We start from the raw sequence: 27,668 nt of genomic DNA on the forward strand, positions 1-27,668 counted from the left end.
TGGTAACCAACAAAGAAAATGTCCTCCAATATATAAACCTTTCCTTAACTTTTACAATAACGGACTAATACAATATTTGTCCTTTTGTGATCTTCATTATTCTTTAGCGTTGCATAGTATTCCACTGTGTATATGTACCATACTTTGGTTATCCTTTCTTCTCTTGATGGGCACCTAGGTTGTTTCCATCTTTTGGCTCTTGTAAATGCTGCTGTGAACATGTGTGTGTATATATCTTTTCTTGTCCTGGCTCTCACTTTTTTAGGATGTATACCTAGTAATGGCATTGCTGGGTCAAATGGTATTTCTAATTCCAATTTTTTAAGGAATTGCCATGCTGTTTTCCACAGTGATTGTATCATTTTACAGTCCCACCAGCAGTGTATGGAAGTCCCAATCTCTCCACATCCTTGCCAGTGTCTGCCATTTTCTGTCTTGTTGAACTTTGCCACTAGTGCTGGGGTGAGATGGTATCTCATTGTTGTTTTGATTTGCATCTCTCAGATGGCTAATGATCATGAGTATTTCTTCATGTATTTGCTGGCCACCTGCATATCCTCTTTGTGAAGTGTCCATTGATGTCTTCTGCCCATTTTTTAATTGGATTATTTGTCTTTTTGCTGTTGAGGTGTTGGAGTTTTTAATAAACTTTAGAGATAAGTCCCTTGTCATATATGTAATTATCGATGCGTATGAATTTGTTGCTGTCATTTTGTTATGTGCTTTTTCGTGGTGTTGATTTCTTTGTTCCATATAAATTTCTGTGCTTGAGTTCATCTTGTTAATGAATGGTGTTATACTTCCTTCATTACTATTATTTTAGTATTTGTTAAGTATTTGTACTGGTCTTCTTTCCAATTTTGATATGAAGGTTTATTATTTTTCTTTGAGTTACCCTGTGATTTATAATTTCTTCCCAAGGTTAGTACAGTCTGTTCTGTCTTGTGGTTGTCTTGACTTCTCTACCCTTTAGAAGTTCTGTAACTACACAGTTTTTTTTTTTCTTCTCTTTTTGGTTTATAGTTGTCTTCATTTGTCAATTGATGTGTCTGGTTCCTTGTTTCCATTCTTGTAGGCTTATTTACTTTGGATACTTCTATAACTGGGTTGGTTTCTGGGCCCTGGAGTCTTCTTGCTATTAAATAATAGTTTAGCTGTAACTAGTTTAAAATACTAAAAAAAAAAAAGTCTCCCTAGAATATAATACTTTTTTAAGACCCGTATTGACAATAGGAATTGAAAAGCTTAGAAACAAACCTTAGGGGGAGTGAGTATATATTAATGAGGGAGGAACAATTCAGAGAAGGATGGTGAGAATGGTCCTATAACTGAAGAATGTAATCAGTGTCTCTAATTGTACATGTAGAAAACATGTAGAAATGTACATGTTGAATTGGTGTATGTTCTGTGTATATTCTTAACAACAACAAAATAAATTTAAAAAAAATGTTGGCTGCAATTTATTACTGAACTGTGTTCTTTTAAGCATGTTATGTGCTTATATAGAAGGAGCTCTGGTCGTTTAGTGGATAAGACACTTGACTGCTACCCAGAAGGTCAGTGGTTCAAACCCACCATTCACTCTGTGGAAGGAAGATGGAGCGATGTACTTCTGTAAAGATTTACAGCTTCAGAAATTCAGTGGGGGTCGTTGTAAGTTGGAAAGGACTTGATGGCAATGAATTTGATTTTCTTTTTGGTGGTTATATAGAGAATGTTTTCTTTGTGGAAAGAAGATGGTTCAATATTTATCAGTGCCACTTTTTTATGGGCACTGAGCTTAAAGTACAACATGAACAGACATGTATACACAGTTGTTGTTGTTGTTGTGTTGTTATGTGCCGTCGAGTCAGCCCCGACTCATAGCGACCCCTTCTTGGGTTTCCGAGGCAGTATCACTACGGAAGTAGGATTGCCCAACCTTCCTTCCGAAGAGTGGCTGGTGGATTTGAACCGCCAACCGTCTGGTTAGCAGGCAAGTGTCTTAGCCACTGTGTATACAGTAGAAATAACAATTTCACATTTTTCTTCGTTATGTTTGTGATTATAATATTCGTGTGTATATATGCACATACATATTACTTTGTGCACGTGTATGTATGTGTATATATATATAGCTCTTATAGTACAGTGCCTAAGGCATTTGACTGTTAACCATAAGGTTGGTGTTTCAAACCCACCAGCCACTCTGCAGAAAGACTGGACAGTCTACTTCTGTAAAAATTAGTGCCTTGGAAACCCAAAAGGGGTCACTATGAGTATGAATTGGAATTGACTTGATGGCAGTGAGTTTGGTTTTCACATACATCTGTGTGTGTGTGTGTGTGTAGTATCTTTTTTTTTTCTTCTCTAGAATTTGTTGCTATTTTTTTTTAAAACCTGTTTGTTTCTTTAGATTTCATACTTCGTATAAGCAGGAACCACCACACTCTTGTTTTTACTACTGCATTTCTAGTTTCCTACCTGTCATGTAGTATGCTCTTAATGAGCATGTATGAGATGAATGAATGCTGTTTAACTCTCAGTAATACTACATGATAATTATTGTTACCATCTTTATTTAACAGATAAAATTTACGCAGTGTAATAGTGGTGAACCAGTGATTCTAAGGCAAATGCATTGCTTTAAATGAATTATTTAATGTACACTGATTAAGTACCAGGTGTTGGGGGTGTAATAGACAATTCCCTTATCTCAAGTAGCTTATTGTCTGATTTGAGGAAACAGAATTTTAATTATTTAATTAGAGAATTATATTGCGTAATGACTGATTTGATAAAGGTGTGCATAGAGTGTGCTAAGAAGTCGTGAAGGGGGACAATTTAAATTATTGGCAATAAGATGAGAAATTCGGAGAGAAGGTAAAGTTGCTGAGAAAAGTCTTCGAAGGTGTAGTAGTTAAAGTTCCGTGTCAAGTTGGCTGGGCTTGGTTGAGTGGCTGGGCAGGTGGATATAGTTATTCCCCATGGTGAGATTGGAAATTAACTCCATGGTAGAATCTACTAGAGCAGCTGAGTAGCTGCTTTAGGGATGTGGGCTGCTTCCAGCATATAAGGAGAAGCTTTGGGAGTGGTCTTCAGCTTTTGGCTTGCTTGAAAACTGCATGTAGCCAGTCATTGTTCAGCAGCCTGCCGTGTTGTTTACTGTTCTTGGACCTTTAATGGACTTGAATCAATGGCCTGCCCTGTGGTATGGTAATATCAGGACTGTGCCTTTTTACTTGTTGACCTTGGGTTTGTCAGCCTCAGCAGCCAGCAGGTACCTGAATGAAGAAAGCCTTCAGCTTCAGTGGGCCAGGAGCAGGAGGCAGAGCTGAAGCCCAAGGTTGCGGGGCTTTCACCCAGCTTCTAGAGCTTGCACTTTGAACTTGGACTTCCAGCCTCCAAAATTGCAAGAGAATAAACTATTTGTTCAAGCCACCCATCTGTGTCATTGTTGTGTTAGAACAGCACTAGATAACCAAAACAGAAGGAGAGAGAATGAGGTGTAGGGATTAGGACCACAGGCTTTGGAATAAAAAGGTTGAGGTTTGTTTTGCCAGTTAATACCTGTGTGACCTAGGACAAGCCAGTTGAAGGTTTTGTAACTTAATCTTTTTATGTATAAAATAGGTATAACACTTGCCTTCATCTAGTTGTTTTGAGGCTGGATGATGAGACAGAAAATGATCTGGCCATGTGAGCAGTAACTTAGCTGGAGGGAGTTGTTGGAAATATAGATGGAAAGAGAAGGTTATTTATTTTCAAACTCCAAAGCCTTTTACCCGAATAGGAGGTTTAAAGTTGAGGAAAGTACTTACGCTTTAGGAACGTGTTCACTCTTATTTTTTATGTTGGCAAACTTATATGCATATGCCCCTGGGCTATAAGAAGTCTTAAAAAACTGTGCTTACTATTTGTTTTGAAGTGTTTTGCTCCTGAAAATCTTTTGTTTTTCAGTCTCATTGTGATTGGTCCCAAGTTGTGATTTTTCCTTTTTTAATGACAATTTTCCCAAAAACACTTAAAAAATAAATAAAAGTACTCACTCTATGTACTTAGAAATTCATATGTTTACTTAAACATCCTATTGTTGTTGTGTTTTTGCTATGTGCCCTCGAGTCAGACCCGGCTCATAGCCACTCCTTCTTGGGTTTCAAGGCAGTATCTCTACGGAAGTAGATTGCCTAACCTTCCTTCTGAGGAGTGGCTGGTGGGTTTGAACTGCCAGCCTTCTGGTTAGCAGTCAAGTGCCTTAGGCACTATGCTACCAGAGCTCCTTTAAACATCTTGTTGTTATGTGCCTTCGAGTCGGCCCGACTCATAGCGACCCCTCCTTGGGTTTCCAAGGCACCATCACTATGGAAGTAGATTGCCCCATCTTCCTTCCGAGGAGTGGCTGGTGGGTTTGAACTGCCAGACTTATGGTTAGCAGTCAAGTGCCTTAGGCACTACGCTACCAGAGCTCCCTTAAACATCCTAGTACTTGTGAATTCTAAACAGCACATCCAAGTTTCGTATAATTTTTTTTTTAAATAAAGGCCAAAGTATGCAGAAGGGTATATTTAACTTTTAACTTTTAACACATACATGGCTTTTGCTCCCATTAATACATTAATCAGGAAGGTCAATTATAAAGTCTGCATATATAGATTATGTATGTTTTCTTCATTAATAGTTTTTAGCATTTCATTAAATTTCAAGTAAAATAATAGGTTTTCAAAATTCAATTTATAGTGTACTCTTTATCATACTGATATTAGTACAGTTTTATTTTCTTTCCTTTGATATTCTTTTATTTCCTACTTTTATAAGCAGCAAACACCAGGGTTCTATCCCCCAACACCCGAAGATTTTAGACTATTTCACTTGTTAAAATAAGACCAGTATGGATTTTTGAAGAGTGAATTGGCGTAGGGCCTAAAACATTTGACTGCTGGCCAGAAGGTTGGAGGCTCAAACCTATCAGCCACTCCTCTGAAGGAAGACTGGACATTCTACTTCCGTACAAATAAACCAAACCAAACTCAACTGCTGTTGAGTCAGATCCGACTCATAGCTGCCCCTCCTTCGGTTTCTGAGGTGGTATCACTACGGAAGTAGATTGCCCCATCTTCCTTCTGAGGAGTGGCTGTTGGGTTTGAACCGCCAGCCTTCTGGTTGGCAGTCCAGTACCTTAGCCACTCCACCTCCAGAGCTGCCAAAGATACTGCCTTGGAAACCCAAGGAGGGGTCACTATGAGTTAGAATCAACATGGCAACAGTGAGTTTTTTTTTTTTTTTAATGGATTATTGGTAAACAGCATACCTTGTTTTATACTGCAAACACAACTTTATCACTATTCTCCCCTTCCATTTTAATTCATTTGCGTCTTTTCCAGAGTACCTCACATCTTGGTAAATGTAATGCTTCCGACTTCTTAAGAGACAGCAGGTTTTCCTCTTCAGTTAGCAAGTTTTGTCAGCTTTTTTGGTTGTTTTTGTGCTGATACCTTTCTTTTCGTAGCTGGGTAGTAGTATATATATATATTTTTTTCCTAACCCAAGTATCTAAAATATGTAGAACTGTCAGTCTCTTCCATATTAGTGCCAGATGATTATGCCTGTTTTTTAATACATGCCAAATACATTGCTTTGTAGCCTTTGAAAATGATTTTGCTTGTCTCTTCATTTTTAGAATGGGAGGTGATGGGATTGGGTTACATGGTTTCTAAGGTCCCTGATGTAATTACTTCTGTAACTTTATTTCAGAATAATGCAGATCAGAGTAGAATGTTCTTTTAGTTAGCTCTTAGTGTTGGCTAGGGAATCTTAGAAATGTGCATTCATGAGTAACATGATTCGCAAAGCATTTTCCCAAATTTCTTTCCAGGATCTAACAATTGAGTATTGTTTTATAGTTGTATAGGTGTGTTTATATGGCTGTGTGTTTGAGAGAGAGTGTATGTGTACTAATTCTAGGATTATGCAGAGTTTACAGTGAATGTGATAAAGTTTTAATAAATTCAGAAGAAAAATAGGTAAAACTCTTTGTTGCAGCTAACATTCAGTGGAACTGAGGCAAAATAGTGTATGTGGGATGCATATAGTGATGAAAGAGGGATTTCAATGGCTTATACAATCAAAGAAGGGTTATGGGTAGAATAGGCCTTGTAGACCACTAGGAGCTATGTCACGGGTGTTATAAAATGTCTTGTATTTCACTTCTTGTTTGCTAGCTTTGTTCTCTCCTTTGTTTTCTCCACGAGTCAAGGGATACTGTCATCAGTAATTCTAGGCATACCTCCTCATAACCTTGTGACTTGATATCTTAATAACTAGCTTCTGTTTATTTTAAAAAAGAGAAAATTCTGGAGAAGGATTCTAATTGGCTTAGCCTATGACATGGGTCTTCCCATTGACCAGTTGGAAGGGTTTATTACCAGAAAAAGGAGTTGAAGAGGGTTGGTCAGCAAGCAAAAACTGCTTACTGAGCAAACAAAGACATTATTGCTCTTTAAAGGGATCAAATATTTAGCTTATATTCAAAAGTAGAAAAAAATTCTTAAGAGTTATAATTTTGAATGGAAAAATACTTTCTTTTTATGTTCCTCATATGTGGCTATAACTTCCACTGACCTGTTTTCTAAAAGCTGTATTCTTTTTTCATACAATATAGTAGTCAGCTGGATCAGTTTTGATGCAAGTAGTTCTTTTTATATGCACATCGTACTGTATTCAGGTATTTTTGAACTTTAGTTCATCCATTCTAAAAGAAGAGCTTTTATATTTGGATTCAACTAACCTTACACTCAAAGGCAGATATGATGATGGCTGCGTAAGTGTTACTGTTCTTCTTGCCTTGTTGCCTTAATTTTTCTCTTTTATGCTTAAATCCTGCTCCCATGAAGCAATATTTAACATATTATAGTGTTATGTGAGATGCTTAATGTTTATTTCTGTTATGTAAGATACAATAGTTGATTCCTTATTATGCAGGGACTTGGGATAAGAAGCTAAAATTTCTTTAGTAAAATTCTTATTTGATGATTATCCTTTGGTTTCTGATTTTTAAAAATTGGTTCATTTCAATATACCTTTGTTTTTGTGTGTGTGCTTTGGGTACAGATTTACAAAGCAGATTTGTTTTACATTCACCAGTTCATGCTCATTTGATTTCATGCCTGCAACCATAAAAAATTCTACTCTCCTCTTCTCCCTGTGACTATTCCCTCCCTATCTGTGCATTCTTGTCGGTTTACCTTTCCCTCTCTGTGTGAATGCTACCCCTCTGATGTCTCATGGTTGATTGTTCTAAAGGATGCATCTCCCCTGGGTAGGTGTTCTGCATGTAGGTCTTTCTACTATTGGGCTGAGAGCCAATCCATGGAAGTGAGCCCACTTCTGGGCCTGAAGGATGGCTGCAACGGTGGGCTCAGTTATGGCAAGGATTTGAGGCTGGCCCAGCAGTGTTTCGTTCTCTTATATGTATGGTCACTATGAGTCGGAGCTGACTTGGTGGCACCTACCAACAACATAGTTTTGGGGGTTCCACCAGTCTCTGTCCAACCAGTAATGCTGGTCGTTTCTGTGGTTTTGAATTTTGTTCCACATTTTTCCTCCTACTCTAACCAGTATCTCCAATTTTGATCCCTTTCCAAGTGCTTGACATTGGTAGCCAGGCACCATCTAGTTCTTCTGATCTTTGGATCATGCAGGCTGAAATCTTCGTGGTCCATCATATCTATGGACTAATTGTTGCCAAATGTCTTTGATTTTCTTCACTCTTCTTTGTTTCAGATGAGAGGAGGCCAATAATTGCATTTTAGATGGCTGCTTGAAAGCTTAAGACGCCAATTACTACTTACCAAAGTAGGATATAGAACAAGATTTTTATATGCTGTGTTGTGTGGATTGAGCATGATGAGACTATGATCCCTAGCCTGCAGGTCTGGGATTGTCTCTCTCAACATGTTTGGTCCTCTCTCAGATACTACTCCAACCCTGTCCTCCGTTACTTCTGTAATGTATGTGAATAATTTTGTAGCACAAGTACATAATGTAAGATTATCTTTAGCCAAATCTATTCGTGGTCTTGGGTATATTCCTGTTCTCCTACCCGCACCTGATCCTCCCCACTGTCTATACATTTACCCATAGCCTAGTGTTTGGTGCCGCTGGAAATGCAGTATTGCAAATAGTATTTGCAATATACTATTACATACTGCCAATATATTTGCAAATAGTATTTGCCTCTGTTGTGTATATCTTTTGTGCACATTTCTGTTCCTACCTTTCCCTGTTGTTGCCATGCTGGTCACAGACTCTTTCTGTACTATTACATACTGCCAATATATTTGCAAATAGTATTTGCCTCTGTTGTGTATATCTTTTGTGCACATTTCTGTTCCTACCTTTCCCTGTTGTTGCCATGCTGGTCACAGACTCTTTCTGTACTGCCCCTCCCCTCGCCCAAATCAACATGTGACCTCTAACTAGTCCGAAATTATCCTGTCCCTTCCCTCCATCCCTGGTAACCAACAGTGAATACATTCACATTCCCTGAGTAAATCTTTCTGTGACATTTTACAATAATGGACTGATACCATATTTGTCGTTCTGTGATTGACTTATTTCACTCAGCCTAGTATCTTCCAGACTCAACATGTTGTGAAATGATTCATGTATTCTTCATTCTTCTTTAACATTGCATAGTATTCCATGGTGTGAATGTATCATAGTTTGGTTATCCATTCATCTCTTGATGGGCATTTAGGTTGTTTCCATCTCTTTGCTGTAGTGAATTGTGCTGGGATGAAAATGGGTGTGCGTGGTAGTTAAGTCTTTGTGTCAACCTGGCTGGGCCTAGTTGAGTGGCTGGGCAGCTGGATGTAGTTAGTATTCTCCATGATGAGACTGATAATCAACTCCATGGTGGAATCTACTGTGAGCTGCTGAGTAGCTGCCCTAGAGATGTGATCTGCTTCCTGTATATAAGGAGAAGCCTGGGGGAGTGGTCTCTAGCTATGGTGTGCTTGGACCCTGCATGTAGCTGTGTCATTGTTCAGCAGCCTGCCATGCTCTGATGACCTTGGGACATAAATGGACTTGAATTAATGGCCTGCCATGTGGTTTGGTAATATTGGGACTGTGCCATTTTATTTGTTAACCTTGGGCATGTTAGCCTCAGCAGCCTGAGTGAAGAGATGCCTCTAGCTCCATTGGGCTGGGAGCAAGGGGCAGAGCTGAAGGCCAGGATCGAGGGGCTTTCACATAGCCCTTAGAGCCTGGCATTTGAACTTGGACTTAAAGCCTCCAAACTGTAAGACAACGAACTCCTGTTTGTTAAGGCCATCCCATTTGTGGTATATTCTTGTCAGAGCAGCACTATGTAACTAGAACAGTGTGCATATGTTTATTTGTGTCCTGTCTCTCCCCTCTTTAGGGTATGTTCCTAGTAATGGAATTGCTGGATCAAATGGTTTGTCTATTTTCAGGTTTTTAAGGAATTGCCCTACCATTTTCAACCGTGGCTATAACATTTTGCACTCCCACCAGCAGTGTATGAGAGTTCAAATTTCTCCACATCCTCACCAGCATTTGTTATTATTGCTGAGGTGAGATGGTATCTCATTGTTGTTTTCATTTGGATGTCTCTAAGAGCTAGTGATTGTGAGCTCATGTGTTTGTTGGCCATCTGTATATCTTCTTTAGTGAAGTAAGTGTTCATGTCCTTTGCCTATTTTTGATTTGAATTGTTTGTCTTTTTTGGTGTTGAGGTGTTTGAGATACAAATTTTGGAAATAAGTCATAGCCAAATATTTTATCTGCAGGTTCTTTTTTTTTTTTCTTTTTCTTTTTTAGACCCTTTTGAAGAAGTTTTTGACACACATAAAAATTTAAAATTTTAGAAGGTCCCAGTCATCAAGTTTCTTTTCCACTTCTTGTGCATTTTGGATTATGCTTGATAGTCTATTATGTCATAAATTACAGCCCCTAGATTTGCCCTGTTTTATCTTTTTTTGTTATTTAATTGTGCTTTAGGTGCAAGTTTACAGAGCAGTGTTTGTTTCATATTCAACATTACATGCACATTTAGTTTCACTCCCCATTTACCATCCCCAACCCTAACCCAGTTTTCTCCCCTCCCTGCCTAGTAAACCCTTCCCTCCCACCTCCCCCCATGCCCCTCATAATTATGCACTCCTGTGTTTCCTGGCCCCTATTTTATCTTTGATAAACTTTATAGTTTTAGGTTTTACATTAAAGTCTTTGATCCAGTTTGAGTCTGTTTTTGTGTATGGGAGAGGTATGGGTCTTACTTCATTTTTCTGCAAAGGGATATCCAATATTGCCAGCACCATTTGTTAAAGAGGCTGTCTCTCCCCCATTTAATGGTGTGTTAGGCTGGGTTTTCTACAGAAGCAAAACCAGTAAAGCTTATATGTATAGAGAAATTTATCTTAGGAAAATGGCTCACACACTTATAGAAGCTGGCAGGTCCCAAGTACTTGGATCAAACGTCAAGCTGGAGGTTTTTCCCGACTCATGCAGCTGCAGGGGCTGACGAGCTCAAGGTTGGCAGGCAGTGTACCATCTGTTGACTCCAAACAATGACAAATCCAAGATCACCAGGCTGAATGGTGGATTGTTTGCTCACAGACAGTTGTAGGCAGCTCAACAGGATCCCGATCCACAGAATAGTGTCTTGTTTTCCCAGGAAGTCCATAAATATATAGGAATCAGGCCACACCCCTAGGGAAACTCCCTTTCAATGGATTGGCTGCTCAAAATACATACATCCGATCCCATCATGGGAATAACCCATATCACAACTTCTTAAACCACACAGAATTGTGGTCCAGCCAAGTTAACACACAACTCCAACTGTCACAAATGGGTTTTGGCCTTTTGGCAAAGATCAGCAGTCCATAGATGGATAGGTCTATTTCTGGGTTTTCAATTCTGTTCCATTGGTCTATCTATCTGTCATTGTACCAGTACTACACTGTTTCGACTACTGTGGCTGTATAGTAAGTTTTGAGATCCAGGAGTTTGAGACTTCCTACTTTGTTTTCTTCTTCAGCAGTGCTTTCCTTTTCCGAGGTCTCTTTCCTTTCCATGTGAAATTAGTGATAAATTTTTTCTATGTTCTTAAGGAATGTTAAGGAATGGAATCTTGGTCGAGATTGCATTGAATGTATAGATTACTTTGTGTAGCATTGATGTTTTCACAATATTCAGTCTTCCTATCCATGAACATGGTATGTTCTTCCATTTATGTTGATCTCTTGTAGTTTCTGGTAGTAGTGTTTTGTAGTTTTCTTTGTATAGGTCTTTTATGGTCCTGGTAAGATTTATTCCTAAGTATTTTATCTTTTTGGTAGTTACTGTAAATGGAGTTGTTTCCCTTATTTCCTTTTCAGAGGCCTCTTTTTTGATGTAGAGGAATCTAACTGATTTTTGTATGTTGATCTTGTAACCTGCCACTTTACTGAACTTTTCTATTAGTTTAGTAATTTTTTTTTTTTCCTGAGTCTCTTGAGTGTTCCATGTATAGGATCATGTCATCTGCAAACAGAGATAGCTTTACTTATTCTTTGCCAATTTGGATGCCTTTTATTTCTCTTTCGTGCCTAATTGCCTTGACTAGGACTTACAATACAATGTTAAATAGAAGTGGTGATAGAGGGCGTTCTTGTCTGGTTCCCATTTGCAAGGGGGTTGCTTTGAATCTTTCTCCATTGACAGTAATGTTGGCTGTTGGCTTTGTGTATATGCCCTTTCTTATGTTGAGGATTTTCCCTTCTATATCCCTATTTTGCTGAGAGTTTTGAATAGGAATAGGTGTTGGATTTTATCAAATGCCTTTTCTGCATCAGTTGATATGATCATAGGTTGTTTTGTTTTGTTATGTGATGGATTACATTGATTGTTTTTCTGATGTTGAACCATTTTTGCATACCTGGTATGAATCCCACTTGGTCAGGATGTATTATTTTTTTGATATATTGTTGGAGTCTGTTGGATAGTATTTTGTTGAAGATTTTTGCATCTGTATTCATGAGAGATATTCGTCTGTAGTTTTCCTTTTTAGTAATGTCTTTCCTTGGTTTCGGTATCAGTGTGATGCTTGCTTCATAGAATAAATTTGGGAATATTCTACTGTGTTCTGTGTTCTGGATTAGTTTGAGTAGTATAGGTGTTAGCTCCAACCCGAACACTTGATAGTGTTATGAGTCTGTTCAAGTATTCTGTCTCAGACTGGGTTGGTTTAGATATGTCTGTGTTTCTAGAAATTTGTCCATCTCTAGGTTCTTGAATCTGTTGTGGAGTATAGTTCTTTATTCTGCTATTTTTTAATTTCAGTTGGTTCTGTTGTGATGCCACCCTTTTCATTTTTTTCTTTTCCTTTATTAAATTTGCCAGTGGTTTGTCAATTTTGTTAATCTTTCTGAAGAACCAGCTTCTTGGCTTGTTGATTTTCTCTATTGTTTGTTTGTTTTCTGTTCTGTTTATTTCTGCTTTGATCTCTATTATTGACTTACTTCTGGACACTGTAGGTTTCTTTTGTTGCTCTTTTTCTAATTGTTGTTGAGTTAAAGTGTTGATTTTAATTCTTTCCTCTTTTTTGATGTGTGCATTTATTGTTATGAATTGACTTTTGAGTATTGCTTTTCCTGTGCCCAAAGGTTTTGGTAAGTTGTATTTTTATTCTCATTTGTTTCTAGGATTTTTTTTTTTTTTTTAATTTCACACTTTATTTCTTCTGTTACCCAGTAGTTTTTGAGCAGTGTATCGTTCAGTTTCCACATATTTGATATTTTTTCCATGATCTTCCTATTGTTGATTTTCTAACTTTATAGCATTGTGATCTGAGAATATGCTTTGTAGTACTTCAGTGTTTTTGAGTTTATTGAGGCTTGTTTTGTGGCCTAACATATGGTCTATTCTGGAGAATGATCCATATGCACTGGAGAAGAATGTGTATTGTGGTTTTGTTGGGTGGAGTGCTCTATATATGTCTATGAGGTCAAGTTGGTTGATTGTGTTGCTGAGTTGTGATATATCTTTGTTGAATTTTTTTTCTTGTTGTTCTTTCCTTCCTTGAAAGTGGTGTGTTAAAGTATCTGACTAGTATTGTATAGAGTTGTCTATTTTTCCTTTCAATTCAGTTAACACTTTGTGCATCTTGGAGTTCTCTTATTGGATTCCTAGATATTTATCATGGTAATGTCCTCTTGATCAATTGACCATTTTAACATCATATGCTATCCTTCTGTGTCCCTTAAGCTGGTTTTCTTCTTGAAATCTATTCTATTGGAAATTAATACTGCCACTCTTCCTCTTTTTTGGTTGCCATTAGCTTGATGTATTTTTCTCCACCCCTTGAATTTTTAAGTTATTTTTATCTTTGTGTCTAACATGGGTCTCTTGTAGTCAGCATATCGATGGGTCGTCTTACCTAGTCTACTGCTCTATTTCTCTTGACTGGTGCGTTTAGTCCATTCACATTGAGTGTAATTAGTGATAGGTATGAATTAATGCTGTCATTCTATTGTGTTTTTTGTTGTGTTGATGATTTCTTTGTTCCAGATATTTTTCTGTGCTGAGTTCATTTCGTTATCAAGTGTTTTTTCTGTTTTGTTAAATATTGTTTATTTTGTGCTTACTAAACCCTTGTGATTTTGTTCTTTATTTGTTTGGTTAGAAGAATTGTTAATTTCCTTTGTGGTTACCCTGAAGTAAATTATTATCTCCTAAGTTGGAACAGTCTTTTCTGTAAAGACATTGTCTTGTCTTCCTCTCCATTTGGAAGTTTTGTAATTAAAACTTTTATTCCCTCTATTTGCTTTGTTGATGGTGTCATCCGAAGATTAACTCAACTATTTCTCTATATAGATTTTTTTTTTGGTGAACTTTGTGAATTTTTCTGGTTTAATTTCTAAGTGGGGGTGTCAAATGTCTTGATTTTAATTTTTTATTTTTTATTGTGGGTTCTTTTTGGAAGAACTCCTTTTAGCATTTCTTGTGGTGGTTTTCCGGTTTTCACAAATTCCCTTAATTCTCCTTGTCTGGGAATGTCTTGATTTCACCCTCATGTTTGAAGGAAAGTCTGGCTGGGCATGTAATTTTTGTTTGGCAGTTATTTTCTTTCCAGGTTTTATGTATGCCATACTATTGTCTTCTTGTCTGCATGATTTTTACTGAGAAGTTAAAGCTTAGTCTTATTGGTTGTTCTTTGTAGATGACGTTTCATTTTTCCTGAGCTGCTCCCAAGATTTTTTCTTTGTCTTTGGGTTTTGGAAAGTTTGATTATGACGTGTCTTGGTTATTATCTCTTGCAGCCTGCCCTGTATGGGGTTCATTGAACTTCTTAGATGAGGTTGTCTTCTTTCATGGTATGAGGGAAATTTTCTGTTAGTAAGTCTCTAACAATTTTCTCAATGTTTGTTTTCCTTCCACTTGTTCTGGTATTCCAATCAGGAATATGTTGTTTCTTTTCCTGTCATCCCATATAAGTGTTAGGTTCACTTCCTTTCTATTAAATAGAGATTTGTATTCTAGCTGGGAAATGTGTTCTTCAGCCGGTTCTGGTATACTCTTTTGTCCTTCCACTGTATTATCTGTCTCCTTAATTTTATTGTTCATCCTCTGGATTTCTAATTGCTGTTTTGTATGAGTTCTAATTGTGACTGTGTATATATCTTATTATTTTGTTCTTGAATAGTTTTCCTGAATTCTTTCAGAGTACTGTCTGACTGCTCATTACTTCTGTTTATGATTTTGTTGAGTGTTGTGTATGTGTGTGTGTATGTATGTATGTATGTGTAAAATACCTTCTGAATTCCTAACCACTCAATTTTATTGCTTGTTCTTCCTAGTTCTTTAGCTTGGGCACTTGTTTCTACTGTCTTGTCCTGTTTTTTTTTTTTTTTTTTGAAGCTGTCTTTTGTAGATGTTTTGAAGTTGTTGTCTTCATTTCTTAGTTATGTACTGATTTGTTTAACCCTGATTTATGTTTTACTATATGTGGAATTGTGGAGCACATGTACTTCTTTGGTTATTAACTTGACTGTACTGAGTTGCTCTCAGCTTTCTCTGTATTGGTGGTATCACTGGTGGGGATGTGGTACAGGTCTCTGTGAAGAGGATTTGGAGTTGGGATGAGCAGGTGTTGTCCACCATCTGTCGCTGATCTTGTGGTGCCAGAGCTGTTGGTGTTATCTGTCTGTTGAGTGAGGCTTTCAGTGTAGTAGCTGTGGTTGACTAGTGGAGGGTTAATATGTTCCTCATATTGGACAAGTCAGGGGAGGAAAGAAAAGGAAAAAAGGGCCAGAAGTGGACCCCAGGATAGAAAGGCAGAGAGGTTGTTTTCTGTGCTTAGCATGAGATAATTCAGTCAGTGATTCATTCACAGGAAGGACAGGCACCTCGGCCCCTGGCTGCATCTGGGGTCATCTGCCAATGATGTCGCCCAGCTGTCAGTCACAGCCCTTCAGTTCATACCCGATAGTCACCCCTGAGGACAAAGGGGGCATCCTCTTGCACACAGATCTACAAGTTGTGAAATCCCAGGTTCCAAATCCACTCTGTGCTAAAAAGGTTTGTTAAGAGCTGGACCCAAGCCCACTGCTATTGTATCCACTTTAAAAAACCAGACTCACAGCCATTGAGTTGATTCAACTCATAGCGACCCCTCCTTGGGTTTCTGAGGCAGTATCTCTACAGAAGTAGATTGCCCAATCTTCCTTCTGAGGAGTGGCTGGTGGGTTTGAACCACCATCCTTCTGGCTAGCTGTCAAATGCTGTAGGCACTGCTCCTCCCTTTCCCCCACTCTCTTCTAGAGTCTGTGGTAGTTTAAGCTGTGGTTGCCCTGTTCCTTTTCCAGTATGGTCCACTCAAACTCCAGCTCACCTTGAAAAACTCTTAAGTGTACCTATTCTGAGTCTTTTAACATCTGTGGGTTCTGTGATATAATGTGATGTGATGTTTGTGTTATTTTTTTTGACCTCTTTGGTATTTCTAATGACTCTTGTCTTGCCTCTGTTGGCTAGGTGGGTTTCTTTATTTTTCATAGTCCCTTAACCTGTTCCCTTTCACTGTCTTCACTGGATCTAATACTTTATCTTATCATCAGCTGCTCATAACTCTTGTGTCATCATTTGCATCTGCTTTACCTAGTTTCTCAACTTTTCTGTTGATTGAAGAACTAAGCGTTTGAACTGCCAGTATGATGCCATCTTCCCGCATTTCAACAGACATTTATTGAGTGTATGCTGTGTTCTAAGCAATGGCATTACAAAGAAGAATAAAAACAATTATGTCCTGATGCACCCTTTGGATCAGTCAACCCTGAGACATCAGAAAGGTAGCATTTGCATAGAGGGAAATTTGGACAGACAGGAATGCATAGGCAAGAAGGGTACAAGTAAGGGGTAGTAGATGGGAGGAGAGCTTTTTATTGTTGAGATTGTAATTGGGGTTGTGAAACCAAATGTGTTTGAACTTTTGAGAGTAAAGTGAATCTGCTTTGTAGATTTCCACCAAACCACAATTAAAAAAAAAAAAAAAAGTCCTGTGACATGAACGTATCAGAAAATTTCAGAATAGTATAAGGATGCTGAATATGTAATATACTTTCCATGTTGATAGTAACCTACCTTCTTTTAAATTTAATTTGTAATAGACTTGGGAGAAAAAATGTCTGTTTCATAGTAACAATGGTAAGTTTTCACATTCTGAACACACTCATGACACCGGCACTTGGAGTGACTGAATTTTTGAATGTACCAATATACAACTAATTACATACTGGTGAAAATACTGGAAAAGGATATTCTGCTGTCCTCATAAGGTTTCTTTTTTACTTCGCAAAGGTTTTGTTAGTTGTTGTTGCTGCTGCTGCTGCTGCTGTTATTATTTCTTCCAATAAAGAATGATTTTCCTGGCATTCTGTCTGAATGCTAAGATTACCACTGTATGGAAGTACAATACATTTTTCTTTGTTTGTACCACTTATTGTAGTCATTCATTTAAAAAGTTGTGGATTTATGTATTTCACTGATATTTGTAGATTTCCTTCTATCACCTACTGCTAGAATAAAATCTCCATGAACTAATAATAGTTAAGAATTTACATTTGAATCTTTCTATAAAGGAAAATGTTATATGAAAAGTTAGTGTGAATATTATTGACACTGTTGCATTTAAGACTTGTAAAGTATCTTAGGCATTTCAGAAGCATGTACTCATGAGTCTAAAACTGATGTACTTCACTACCTAGAAACTTTTCCTTGTATATATTATACACTCAGTAATTAATTGAGCATTGTTACCTAGTTTTTAAGATAGGCCCATTTGTCTTAAATTTAACAAATCTTAATCTTTATAAATGTGATATTTTCTTGAATATTTTATAACAATTTTTTTTATTTGTGTACACAAATAAATTGTTTATATCACTCTAACATGAATATGTGTATCATTGATTCATTTTGAGACAGAGGAAAAGACATTGACTTGATTTTAAGACAGGTAAGTTAAATATTAAAATTATCAGCAATTAAGCAAATGGTTAAATACTTAAAAAGTATTACATGCTTCCAGTAACTAACTACTCTGTGGTAACAATTTAAATTTATTTTTCACAAAAGATCTCTATTTACCACCTCATGACTAATAAGCATAAAAGATTAGGAGAATTTTCAAAAAATTTAAAAATTCATTGTCAGAGTAGGATCCATGGAATGACTGAGTGTTGACAGAGTAAGAAGGATTTTTTTCACAAGTGATTAAACTGTTTAACTGTTATATAAAGGAACTTTGATATTATCAACTTTTATTCTTTTAAAGGAGGGTGCATCTGCTCGCAAGACTCAGACTCCTGCAGCACAGCCAGTACCAAGACCAGGTAAAAATATAAAACTTTGATTTTGCTTTTTCCAAATGAGAACAACAGCAGAAGTTGTTTTTGATATGTTTAATGCTTTGAAGAAAGTGAGATTTTATTTAAAATACTTGAAAAGATCATTCTTCTTCAAATTGACTGTCATTGTTTAAGCAGATACCAAAACTTTGGTAATATACATAAAATGCTTGCTTCATCTTGGTTAACATCATCAATAAATCCTTACATTCTTTATCAGAAAAAGATAAAGCAGTTAAGATGAAAATGTGTTATCTTCCATAGTATGTTTTAAAAGCTCAACTGGATTTAGGTAGTTCCTTATTCTTTAATAATATTTTCCCCAATTTGATTCAAACGTTGTTGGTAAAATAGGTTATATACCACTGTGCTTTTGAATAATGACTTTTAAAGTAATACCGTAAGAACATTTCCTTGCATAAATAGATATAGGTGAAGAATTAAAGAACATTTTTAAGAACATATTTTTATTATGTTTGAGATTTTATAAAATTGTTTTAGAAGTCTGTGTGTGTCCCCTCATCACTTACCTCTTCTAGTTCTGCGTTAGTACATGTGGATGTAAGTTTTTTCTATAGAAGCACAGCATCATAATTTTTGTAAATTGATAAGCAGCTTTAATTTCAGATTCTGGTATTGACCCTTAATACTTTGTAATCATTTTTTAAAATATGTTTTTAGTAATAATAGTATTGAAGTTATTTTTTAATCCCCTCCACCCCCATACCTAAAAAGATTAATCTTGCCATTGCACGTAGACACTAGCACTATATGCAGTTCAGGTGTTTTTTGTTTTGCTTTCTCTCTCTCTTTATTTTTATTTTTTATTTTAGTGTGATATGAAAATTGAATTATACCACTTTCTAGCTTGAACCTTTCAGGGCTTTACAGTGCCACCTAAATACAAACTTAATGTAGTTCAGAGGACCCTATGTGAATTGGTTCCTGCTTATATTTTTTACTCTTACCTCCTGTCATTCTTCTCTTTCTGCTCTGTGGTGTACACATTTGCCTAGTTTCAGTTCTGTAAACACAGGTGATTCTTTCCTGCATTAGACATTTGCCCACATTCCCAACTCCATCTAGAGTCTTTGTGTACTTACGTTTAGAATTTGACTTCTTTTCACCCTTCAAATCTCAATTAAAATGCCACTTCATTTGAGAGGTTTTTCTTAAGAATCTTATCTAAAAAACATTCTTCTGTCAGTATCAAAGATGTTGAAAATTAGTATATTTAAATATTTACTTATTTGCTAATTTTGCATTTACTAAAAGCTCTTTGAGTGCAAGATTCTTTCTTTCTTTCTTTTTAGTTTTAATAAACAGTTAGCAGAATGCCTTGCACATGTTGTTCTTAAGTGCCATTGAGGTGGTCCCGAAACATAGCTACCCTGTGTACAGCAGAATGAAACGCTACCTGGTACTGCACCATCCTCACAATATTTTCCATGGTTGAGCCTGTCATTGCAACCTCTATATCATTCTACCTCACTGAGGGTCTTCCTCTTTTTTGCTGACCCTACACTTTACCAAGCACATGGTATCCTTCTGCATGGATTGGTCCTTTCTAACAGCATGACCAAAGTATGAGAGACAAAGCCTGACTATTCTGTCTTCTACAAAAATATTCCGGATGTACTTCCTCCAAGACAGATTAGTTTATTTTTCTGGCAGTCCATGATGGTACCTTCAATATTCATCATCACCACCACAATTCAGCAACATCAGTTCTTCTGCAATCTTCCTTATTCATTGGCCAGCTCTCACATGCATATGAAGCTATTGAAAATACCATGGCTTGGGTTAAGGTTAGCTTAGTCTTCTAAGTGACATCTTTGTTTTTTAACACTGTAAAGAGGTCTTTTGCAGTGTATTTGTCCAATGCAGTACATTGGTTTCTTGACTTCTGCTTCCATTGACATTGATTGTGGATCCAAGTAAAATGAAATCTTTGACAACTTCAATCTTTTCTCCATTTATTGAGATGCTGCTTATTGGTGTAGTTGTGAAGATTTTTGTTTTCTTTATTTTGAGGTGTGATCCATACTGCAGGTTGTATTCTTTGATCTTCATCAGTAAGTGCTTCAAATCTTCTTTATTTTTAGCAAGCAAGGTTGTATAGTCAGCATATTACAGGTTAATAATGAGTCTTTTCTCCGATCCTAATGCTATGTTCTTCTTCATATAATCCAGCTTCTTGGATTATTTGCTGAGTATAGAGATTGACTATGTATGGTGAAAGGATACAGTCCTGATGCACACCTTTCCTGATCTTAAACCCTGCAGTACCCCCTTACTCTGTTCGAACAACAGCCTCTTGATCTATATAGTTTCCTCATGAGCATAGTTAACGTGTTCTGGAATTCCCATTCTTTGCAATGTTACCCATATTTTGTTAAGATCCACAGTCAAATGCCTTTGCATAGTCAGTAAAACAAAAGTAAACACCTTTCTGCTATTCTTTGCTTTCAGCCAAGATCTGACACCAGCAGTTATAACCCTTATTCCATGCCCTCTTTGGCATCCAGCTTGATTTTCTGGCAGTTCCCTATCAATGTACTGCTGTAATGGTTTTTGCATTATCTTCGATAAGATTTTACTTGTGTGTGTATGATATTAATGATATTGTTTGATATTTTCTGCATTCTGTTGGATCACCTTTCTTTGGAATGGGCACAGATATTGCTAACAGTCAGTAATACTCATATTAGCTGGTCTTTCATGTAGGTGTATGGATATTATCTTGTCACTGACAGTATTGTACTTAAGGATAGATCTTGAATTTTTTTTTTTTTTTTTGATGATAGTGCAACACCCTTCTTCTTTAATTTGTCGTTGCTGATAAAATAGACCATATGATTCTCTGATTCAGAATATCCAGTACCAGTCCATTTCATCTCACTAATGCCTAGGATGTGGATCTCTGTGCATTCCATTTCATTTTTGACAACTCCCAATTTTCATAAATTTCATACTTCGTGCTTTCCACATTCTGATTATTAATGGTGTTTGGAGCCTTTTCTTCTCATTTTCAGTTATGCCACATCAGCAAATGAAGGTCCAGAAAGCTTTACTTCATCCGTGTCATTACGGATGACACTACTTTGAAGTGACAGCTCTTCCCTAGTCGTATTTTGAGTGCCTTCCAATGTGAGGGGCTCATCTTCTGGCACTATATAGGTAATGTTTTCCTGCTATCCCTAAAGTTTTCACTGGCTCTTATTTTTTTTTTTCTTTTCTATTATTTTTTTCTCTTTAAGAAGTGGACATGGCTATGTCCACTTCTAAGTCACTTCTTAGTCTTCTAAGTCAGATTAAGAAGAAGGATGTGGCCATCCTTCTTCTTAGTCTGACTTAGTCTTGAAGCTCTGCTGAAACTTGTCCACTATGGGTGGCCCTGATGGTACTGGTGGTGTAGTTTTTAGTTTCATAGCAACGTGCAAGCTACCACAGTGTGACAAACTGACAGATGAGTCACTGGCCTTGCACGGAGATTCTAAATAAATATTTCTTGAATGGAGAATATCATTTGAAACCAGACATACAAACAGTAATATATTTTTTTCTGATTTGTTTTTACCTATAAATTGGAAAGAATGAATTTGCTTAAGTAGTGGTAGCCAAAGCAGCAGCTGTAGCTTTGGGGTTCACTGGGCTAAGGACTTAACATGATTTTTTTCTTTTTTTAAAAAAACAACAAAATATGACCATGTCAAGGTGTAGAAACTATTATCATCTCTTTCAGTTGAGGAATTTGGGCTTGACCAATTAATCAATTTGCCATAGTAACATGAATAAGAAGTGACAAATCTGGTATATGAATTAGATTAACAGACTCTTAATCACTCTGCCTCACAGGTGCCTTGTTATTTTGCCTTTTCTTTTTTTCAGGTGTTTCTCACAGTGTCTCTTCTTGGTCTTTACTTAATAAAACGAAACCAAACCCATAGCCATTGAGTCAATTCCAACTCATAACGACCCTATAGGACAAAGTGGACCTGGCCCAGAGGGTTTCCAAGGCTGTAATCTCTACAAAAGTGGACTGCTATATCTTTCTCCTGCAGAGTGGCTTCTGGGTTCAAATAGCCATCCATTTGGTTAGCCAGTTGAGCACTTATCCACTGTACCACCAAAGCTTCCTTACTTACCAGGGAACCTGTTTATGTGTTTTTTTAGTTAGTGTTTCCTAAATGTTTGGTGGTGGTAGTGCCTAAGGCATTTGACTGCTAACCAGAAGGCTGGTGGTTGAAACCCACCAGCTACTCTTTGGAAGGAAGACTGGGCAGTCTCCTTCCATAGAGATACCAGCTTGGAAACCCAAGGAGGGGTTGCTGTGAGTTGGAATCAAGTCGATGGAAGTGAGTTTGGAGTTTTTACTAATTCTGTAAACTTTATTTTTTAATGTGTATTAATTTTTCATAGTTTTTTTTTTTTCCTTTTTCTTACATTGGATTGTCTCAGCCTTGATTTTAATAAATATTTTTCTAATTTTCTGAGCTTAGTTATGGGTCCCTGTCATAAAATCAAGGGGCTTCATTGGTGTAGTGGTAAAAGATTTCAGCTGCTAACCAAAAGGTTGGCGATTTGAATACACCAGCTGTTCTGTGGAAGAAAGATAAGGCAGTCTGCCTCTGTAAAGATTTATAGCCTTGGAAATTCTGTGGGACATTTTGTGCTCTGTCCTAAAAAGGTCACTATGAGTCAGAATCGACTCGATCGCAATGGGTTTGGTTTGGTTTAGTTTGAAAATCAAATCAATGGCAGTTCAGATAGGCATTTAAAAAAAAAATAAATTACTCTTTGTTGTCATTCCCTATAGGCATTCTCATAGAAACTCCAGTTTCCTGTTATATATCCATCTTGCCGTTCCTTATTCCTCCAACAAATACCAGATATTTGTTGAAAATGTATTACATGCCAGATGACATTATCTGGATAATCAATACCTTGCCAGATTTCTAAAAATGATGTAAGAAAGTTTAGTATTTTTCCTTATGAAGAAGAAAGATGAGAATACTATGCTAAATATTTATGTGTCAGTTTGTATTTATGTATATCATTCTGCTTGAAGTGGCTGGAAGAGTTGTATGCTGAACTCTGCAGTACTTTATTACAATGAAATAGCTATACAAAATGTACAAAATACACAAAATATTTCTTGCAATGTAGTATTTTGTTGCTTTTAAAATGGAACATATTCCGTAAGTATATGTGCTGTGTAATTCCTTTTAAAGGTAGTATTCTAAGAATTGACATTGAATTACATCTTTAAATCTTCTAAGCATAACATTTGTTTTGGCAATTAAAAAAAGGAACAAAAACCAAGAGAGAGGGAAAAGTTTTTTTTTTTTTTTTAAATAGCTCTTAGCTCCCAATAACTTTCCTTTCACTTTTCTCCAGAGAGGTTAAACATCTCCCACCTCCTACCCTTCAGTGTTATATTTTCTTGTAGCACTCTGTACTGCTTTTTGCTTTTATTAGTTCAGTTATTTGTTTATTTTGCTAGACCATAACATTCATGAACATTAGAGACTTAGTACCTAGCACTATAGTATATCCACTTTTCTTGTGACCACAGACAATAAGAATAATACTAAGGAATTTTAATATTTTTTTTTGGGACAGAGAAATAACATTATTTGAAAAGATTGCAGTTGCTCTTTTTTTTTTTTTTTTTTTTTTGTTAATATTAGAACTAGTCACACATGAGTAGAAACAATATTTAGGCCCTATTTGCTTTATAAGTTTGAAAATAAGAGGATGATTTTTATAATACTCAGAATTGTGATTTTTTTTTTACAGTTTCCCAAGCAAGGCCTCCTCCAAATCAGAAAAAAGGTAAGGTTGTATATATAGATACAATCTTATATTATAAAGTAAATGTAGGTAAACTAGATTACAAAAGCAGAGTTGTTATGGTATTATGCTTATGCAGCCATGTCAAATGTTTGTGCGTGGTGTCCATTCTGTTTAGTGAGTGCACAAGGCATAATATTTATTTAATATTTTGAATATCACTCTTGGTTTAAAATATTTTTTAACTGAAGAGTTAAAATCACACATTTCTAATATTTCAACTTTTGTTAGAGAAAACAGCTATAATTCCTTTTAATAGTTTATTTGTGCCAAAGGGAGGGGCAAGGAGGTTACATCTTCTGACCTCCTCTAACCCCAAGAGGAAGACAGAATCACCATCAGTAGCCACAGGCCTATTCCTGTGAGGCCAGACATGCTGCCTCCCTTCAGCCTTTTCACCAACTGTTCCTCCCACAGCACCTGCCACCTCTCTGCTGAGTTTGATAATTCGCAGCAGTGGCTGCACAGAACTCACAGATTACAGGGTTTGTTTGGGAAACAACAGGCTACAATTGAAGTTCAGAAATGTGTTCAGTCTATCGTAACCGGCAGTGTCTCTCTCAGCAGTGCATGTCTCTCATGTCCCTCTCTCAGCAGTGGATGTCTCTCACGTCTCTCAGCAGTGCGTGTCTCTCGCGTCTCTCTGTTAGCAGTGCGTGTCTTTCACGTCTCTCTCTCAGCAAGTGCATTTGTCTCAGCAGTGAGAAATTCCTTCTGCCACTAGGAGGGCTCCTTTAGAGCCTGGCAGAGTGGCCAAACTAACCAATACCAACATCAGAATTCTATACACCTGAGAAAGAGAGAGAGAACTTAACCAGAAGATTGCTTCGTGCCACTTGCAACAGAAGTACCCCAGGTGGATAACTTTAACAATCAGGAGCTACTCAGTTGCTCATGGCAAATTCCACCAGAGTTTCCAAAGACTATGGCTGGAAAAGCCATATTATGTAACTTACTATACTGCAATTTGCTACCTTTAAAAATTTGTCTTTACAGGGTCTCGAACACCCATTATCATAATTCCAGCAGCTACCACCTCTTTAATAACCATGCTTAATGCAAAAGACCTTCTGCAGGATCTGAAGTAAGTAATTTGTTAAATTGTTTTTCTGTAGGGTTATCTTTACATGCCAATATTCAGGTAGTACTTACTGATTCAATATTTGTTACACGGAGAAAAGTAAATTTAAGTTTATAGCCTTTATAGGTAGTTTGAAATATAATTTTTTAGCATAAAGTCTATCCTTTTATATCTGAAACCTTTAGGGGAACATTACAATTTTCTGGTTAAAGTCCTGATGAAAAGGAAATAGTGGTTTTGTTTTTTAATTTCAATTTTTTGTTTTTTCAGAGTGGTTTTTTGGTTGCTTATGCCAGCTACTCCAGAAATGTCAAAAGCCTAAAGTCTATATTTACAGTAAATTCTTGAATTGAAGATTTTGGATACGCCAGGGTACTGTAAATTGAGAATCAGATCTGTTGAGCCATCAGAGTGATTTTGGGTTGGCTCTTGATTGACAGATTATCAGGCAGCCATTTTCATTCCCTACTCCAGAGGCAAATCAAGGTGGATACGATTGCACACTTCAAATGTAACAAGAATTTTTTTCTAGTTTATTCTTTCATGGATTTTATGGCTCTTCTAAGTTTCCAAGTTTATTCAAGCTTTTCAGTTGAAGTTCTGTTGTGCCTTTTCCTTGTGTGGGTGATAAAAATCACATCCCAAGATTGTGTACTACTTTTTATCCATTGTCTTCCATTGCAGCACAGGTCATTTGATTGATTATTGTTTTTTCCTTCATTTCTAGCCCATAACTATTTTCTTTCTAGCTTAGCTATACATTTCAAAAGGTATTTGTTATATTTTACTTAGCATTTCTAAGTGTTTATAGTGAGGGGGTGGTTATAATATCTAATATGCTGCATTATTAGAAATAGACATTTATTATATATATTTAAGGGAGCTCTGTAGTGCGTAACACATTTGACTGCTATCCAGAAGGTTCAAACCCACTAGCCACTCCTTGGAAGGAAGGTTGGGCAACATACTTCTGTAGTGATACTGCCTCAGAAACACAAGGACGGGTTGCTATGAGTCGGATATGACTCAATGGCAGTGAGTTTGGTTTTCTTTTTGATTCATATTTAAATCTTTCCGAGTAATTTATCAGTGTGCAATATGTGTATTAATCTCTTAAGACTAAAGCCAATTTCTAAATTTGTGTTTCTTAAGTATTTGACTACCGCTTGTCTGTCATTTTGTTGTACTGTGGTGGCTAGTGTGTTGTTGTGAGGCTGGATGCTGTGCTTCTGGTATTTCTAATACCAGCAGGGTCACCCATGGTGGACAGGTTTCAGCAGAGCTTCCAGACTAAGATAGACTTGGAAGAAGGAAGGGGCCATCCAGTTCTCATAGTATTGGCTGTTGAAAACCGTATGAATAGCAGTGAACACTCTCTGATTTATTACTGGAAAACTTTGTGAATAGCCCTGAGACATTGTTATAGTGCTAGAAAATGAGCCCCTGTGGTTGAAAGGTGCTCAAAATATAACTGGGAAAAGCTGCTTCCTCAAAGGAGAGTCAACCTTAACGACATGTGTGGAGTAAAGCTTTTGAGACCTCCATTTGGAGATGTGGCATGACTCAAAATGGGAAGAAACAGTTGCAAACATCCATTAGTAATTGGAACATGGAATGTACGAAGTGTAAATGTAAGAAAATTGGAAGTTGTAAAAAACAGAATGCATAAAGAATGATATCCTAGGCATTAGTGACCTGAAATGGACTGGTATTGGCTGTTTTGAATCAGACAACCATATGATCTACTGTTCCAAGAATGGCAAATTGAAGAGGGATGGGTGTGGCATTCATTGTAACAAAAATATGTCAATATCTATTCTGAAATACAGTGTTGTCAGTGATAGGACAATATGCATATGGCTATAAGGAAGACCAGGTAATACTACTATAATTCTATTATTCAAATTTACACAACAACCACTAAACACAAAGTTGATAAAATTGAAGATTTTTACCGACTTCTGCAGCCTGAAATTGACCAAACATGCAATCAAGATGTATTGATTATTACTGGTGATTGGAATGCAGAAGTTGGAAATGAAGAATCACTGGTAGTTGGAAAATATGGCCTTGGTAATAGAAATGACACTGGTGATGGCATAATAGAATTTTGCTAGACCAACGACTATTCACTGCAAATACCTTTTCTCAGCAACATAAATGGTGGCTATACATGTGGACCTCTCCAGATGAAATACAGAGGAATCAGATCAACTACATTTATGGAAAGAGACGATGGAGAAAACTAAGTATCTTCAGCTAAAACAAGGCCAGGAGCTGACTGTGGAACAGACCATCAACTGTTAATATGCAAATTAAAGTTGAACCTGAAGACAAAACAGTCCATGACAGCCAAAATATGACCCTGATTATATCCCTCCTGAATTTAGATACCATTAGATGAGAATAGATTTGATGCATTGAACACCAGTGACTGAAAACCAGATGAATTGTGGAATGACATCAAGAGCATCATCCATGAAGAAAGTAAAAAAGGTCATTAAAAAGATAGGAAAGGAAGAAAAGACCTGAATAGATGTCAGAAAAGACTCTGGAACTTGCTCTTGAATGGAGATTAGCTAAAGCAAATGGAAGAAATGACAAGACAAAAGAGCTGAACAGAAGATTTCAAAGAGCATCTTGAGGAGATAAAGTCAATTATTATGATGAAATGTGCAAAGACCTGAAGTTAGAAAACCAAAAGGGAGGAACACACTCAGCATTTCTCAAGCTGAAAGAACTGAAGAAAAATTTCAAGCCTCAAGTTGCAATATTGAAAAATTCTGTGGACAAAATTTGAATGATGTAGAAAACATCAAAAGAAGATGGAAAGAATACATAGT

General features: G+C 36.8%; 1 protein-coding gene across 1 annotated transcript in view; it reads left to right on the forward strand.

Moving 5' to 3' along the window:
• The window catches only part of CDC73 (cell division cycle 73), a 201,177-nt gene that overhangs the window by 131,626 nt on the left and 41,883 nt on the right, over positions 1-27,668 (forward strand). The window contains exons 11-13 of the mRNA XM_007952169.2: positions 17,816-17,873; positions 23,691-23,726; positions 24,741-24,828. Coding sequence (XP_007950360.1) covers positions 17,816-17,873; positions 23,691-23,726; positions 24,741-24,828 — 182 coding nt within the window. The remainder of the gene's footprint in view (positions 1-17,815; positions 17,874-23,690; positions 23,727-24,740; positions 24,829-27,668) is intronic.

Source organism: Orycteropus afer, unplaced genomic scaffold, assembly GCF_000298275.1.
Source record: "Orycteropus afer afer isolate SDZICR_OR568_19922 unplaced genomic scaffold, OryAfe1.0 scaffold00326, whole genome shotgun sequence".
NCBI classification, from domain to species: domain Eukaryota; kingdom Metazoa; phylum Chordata; class Mammalia; order Tubulidentata; family Orycteropodidae; genus Orycteropus; species Orycteropus afer.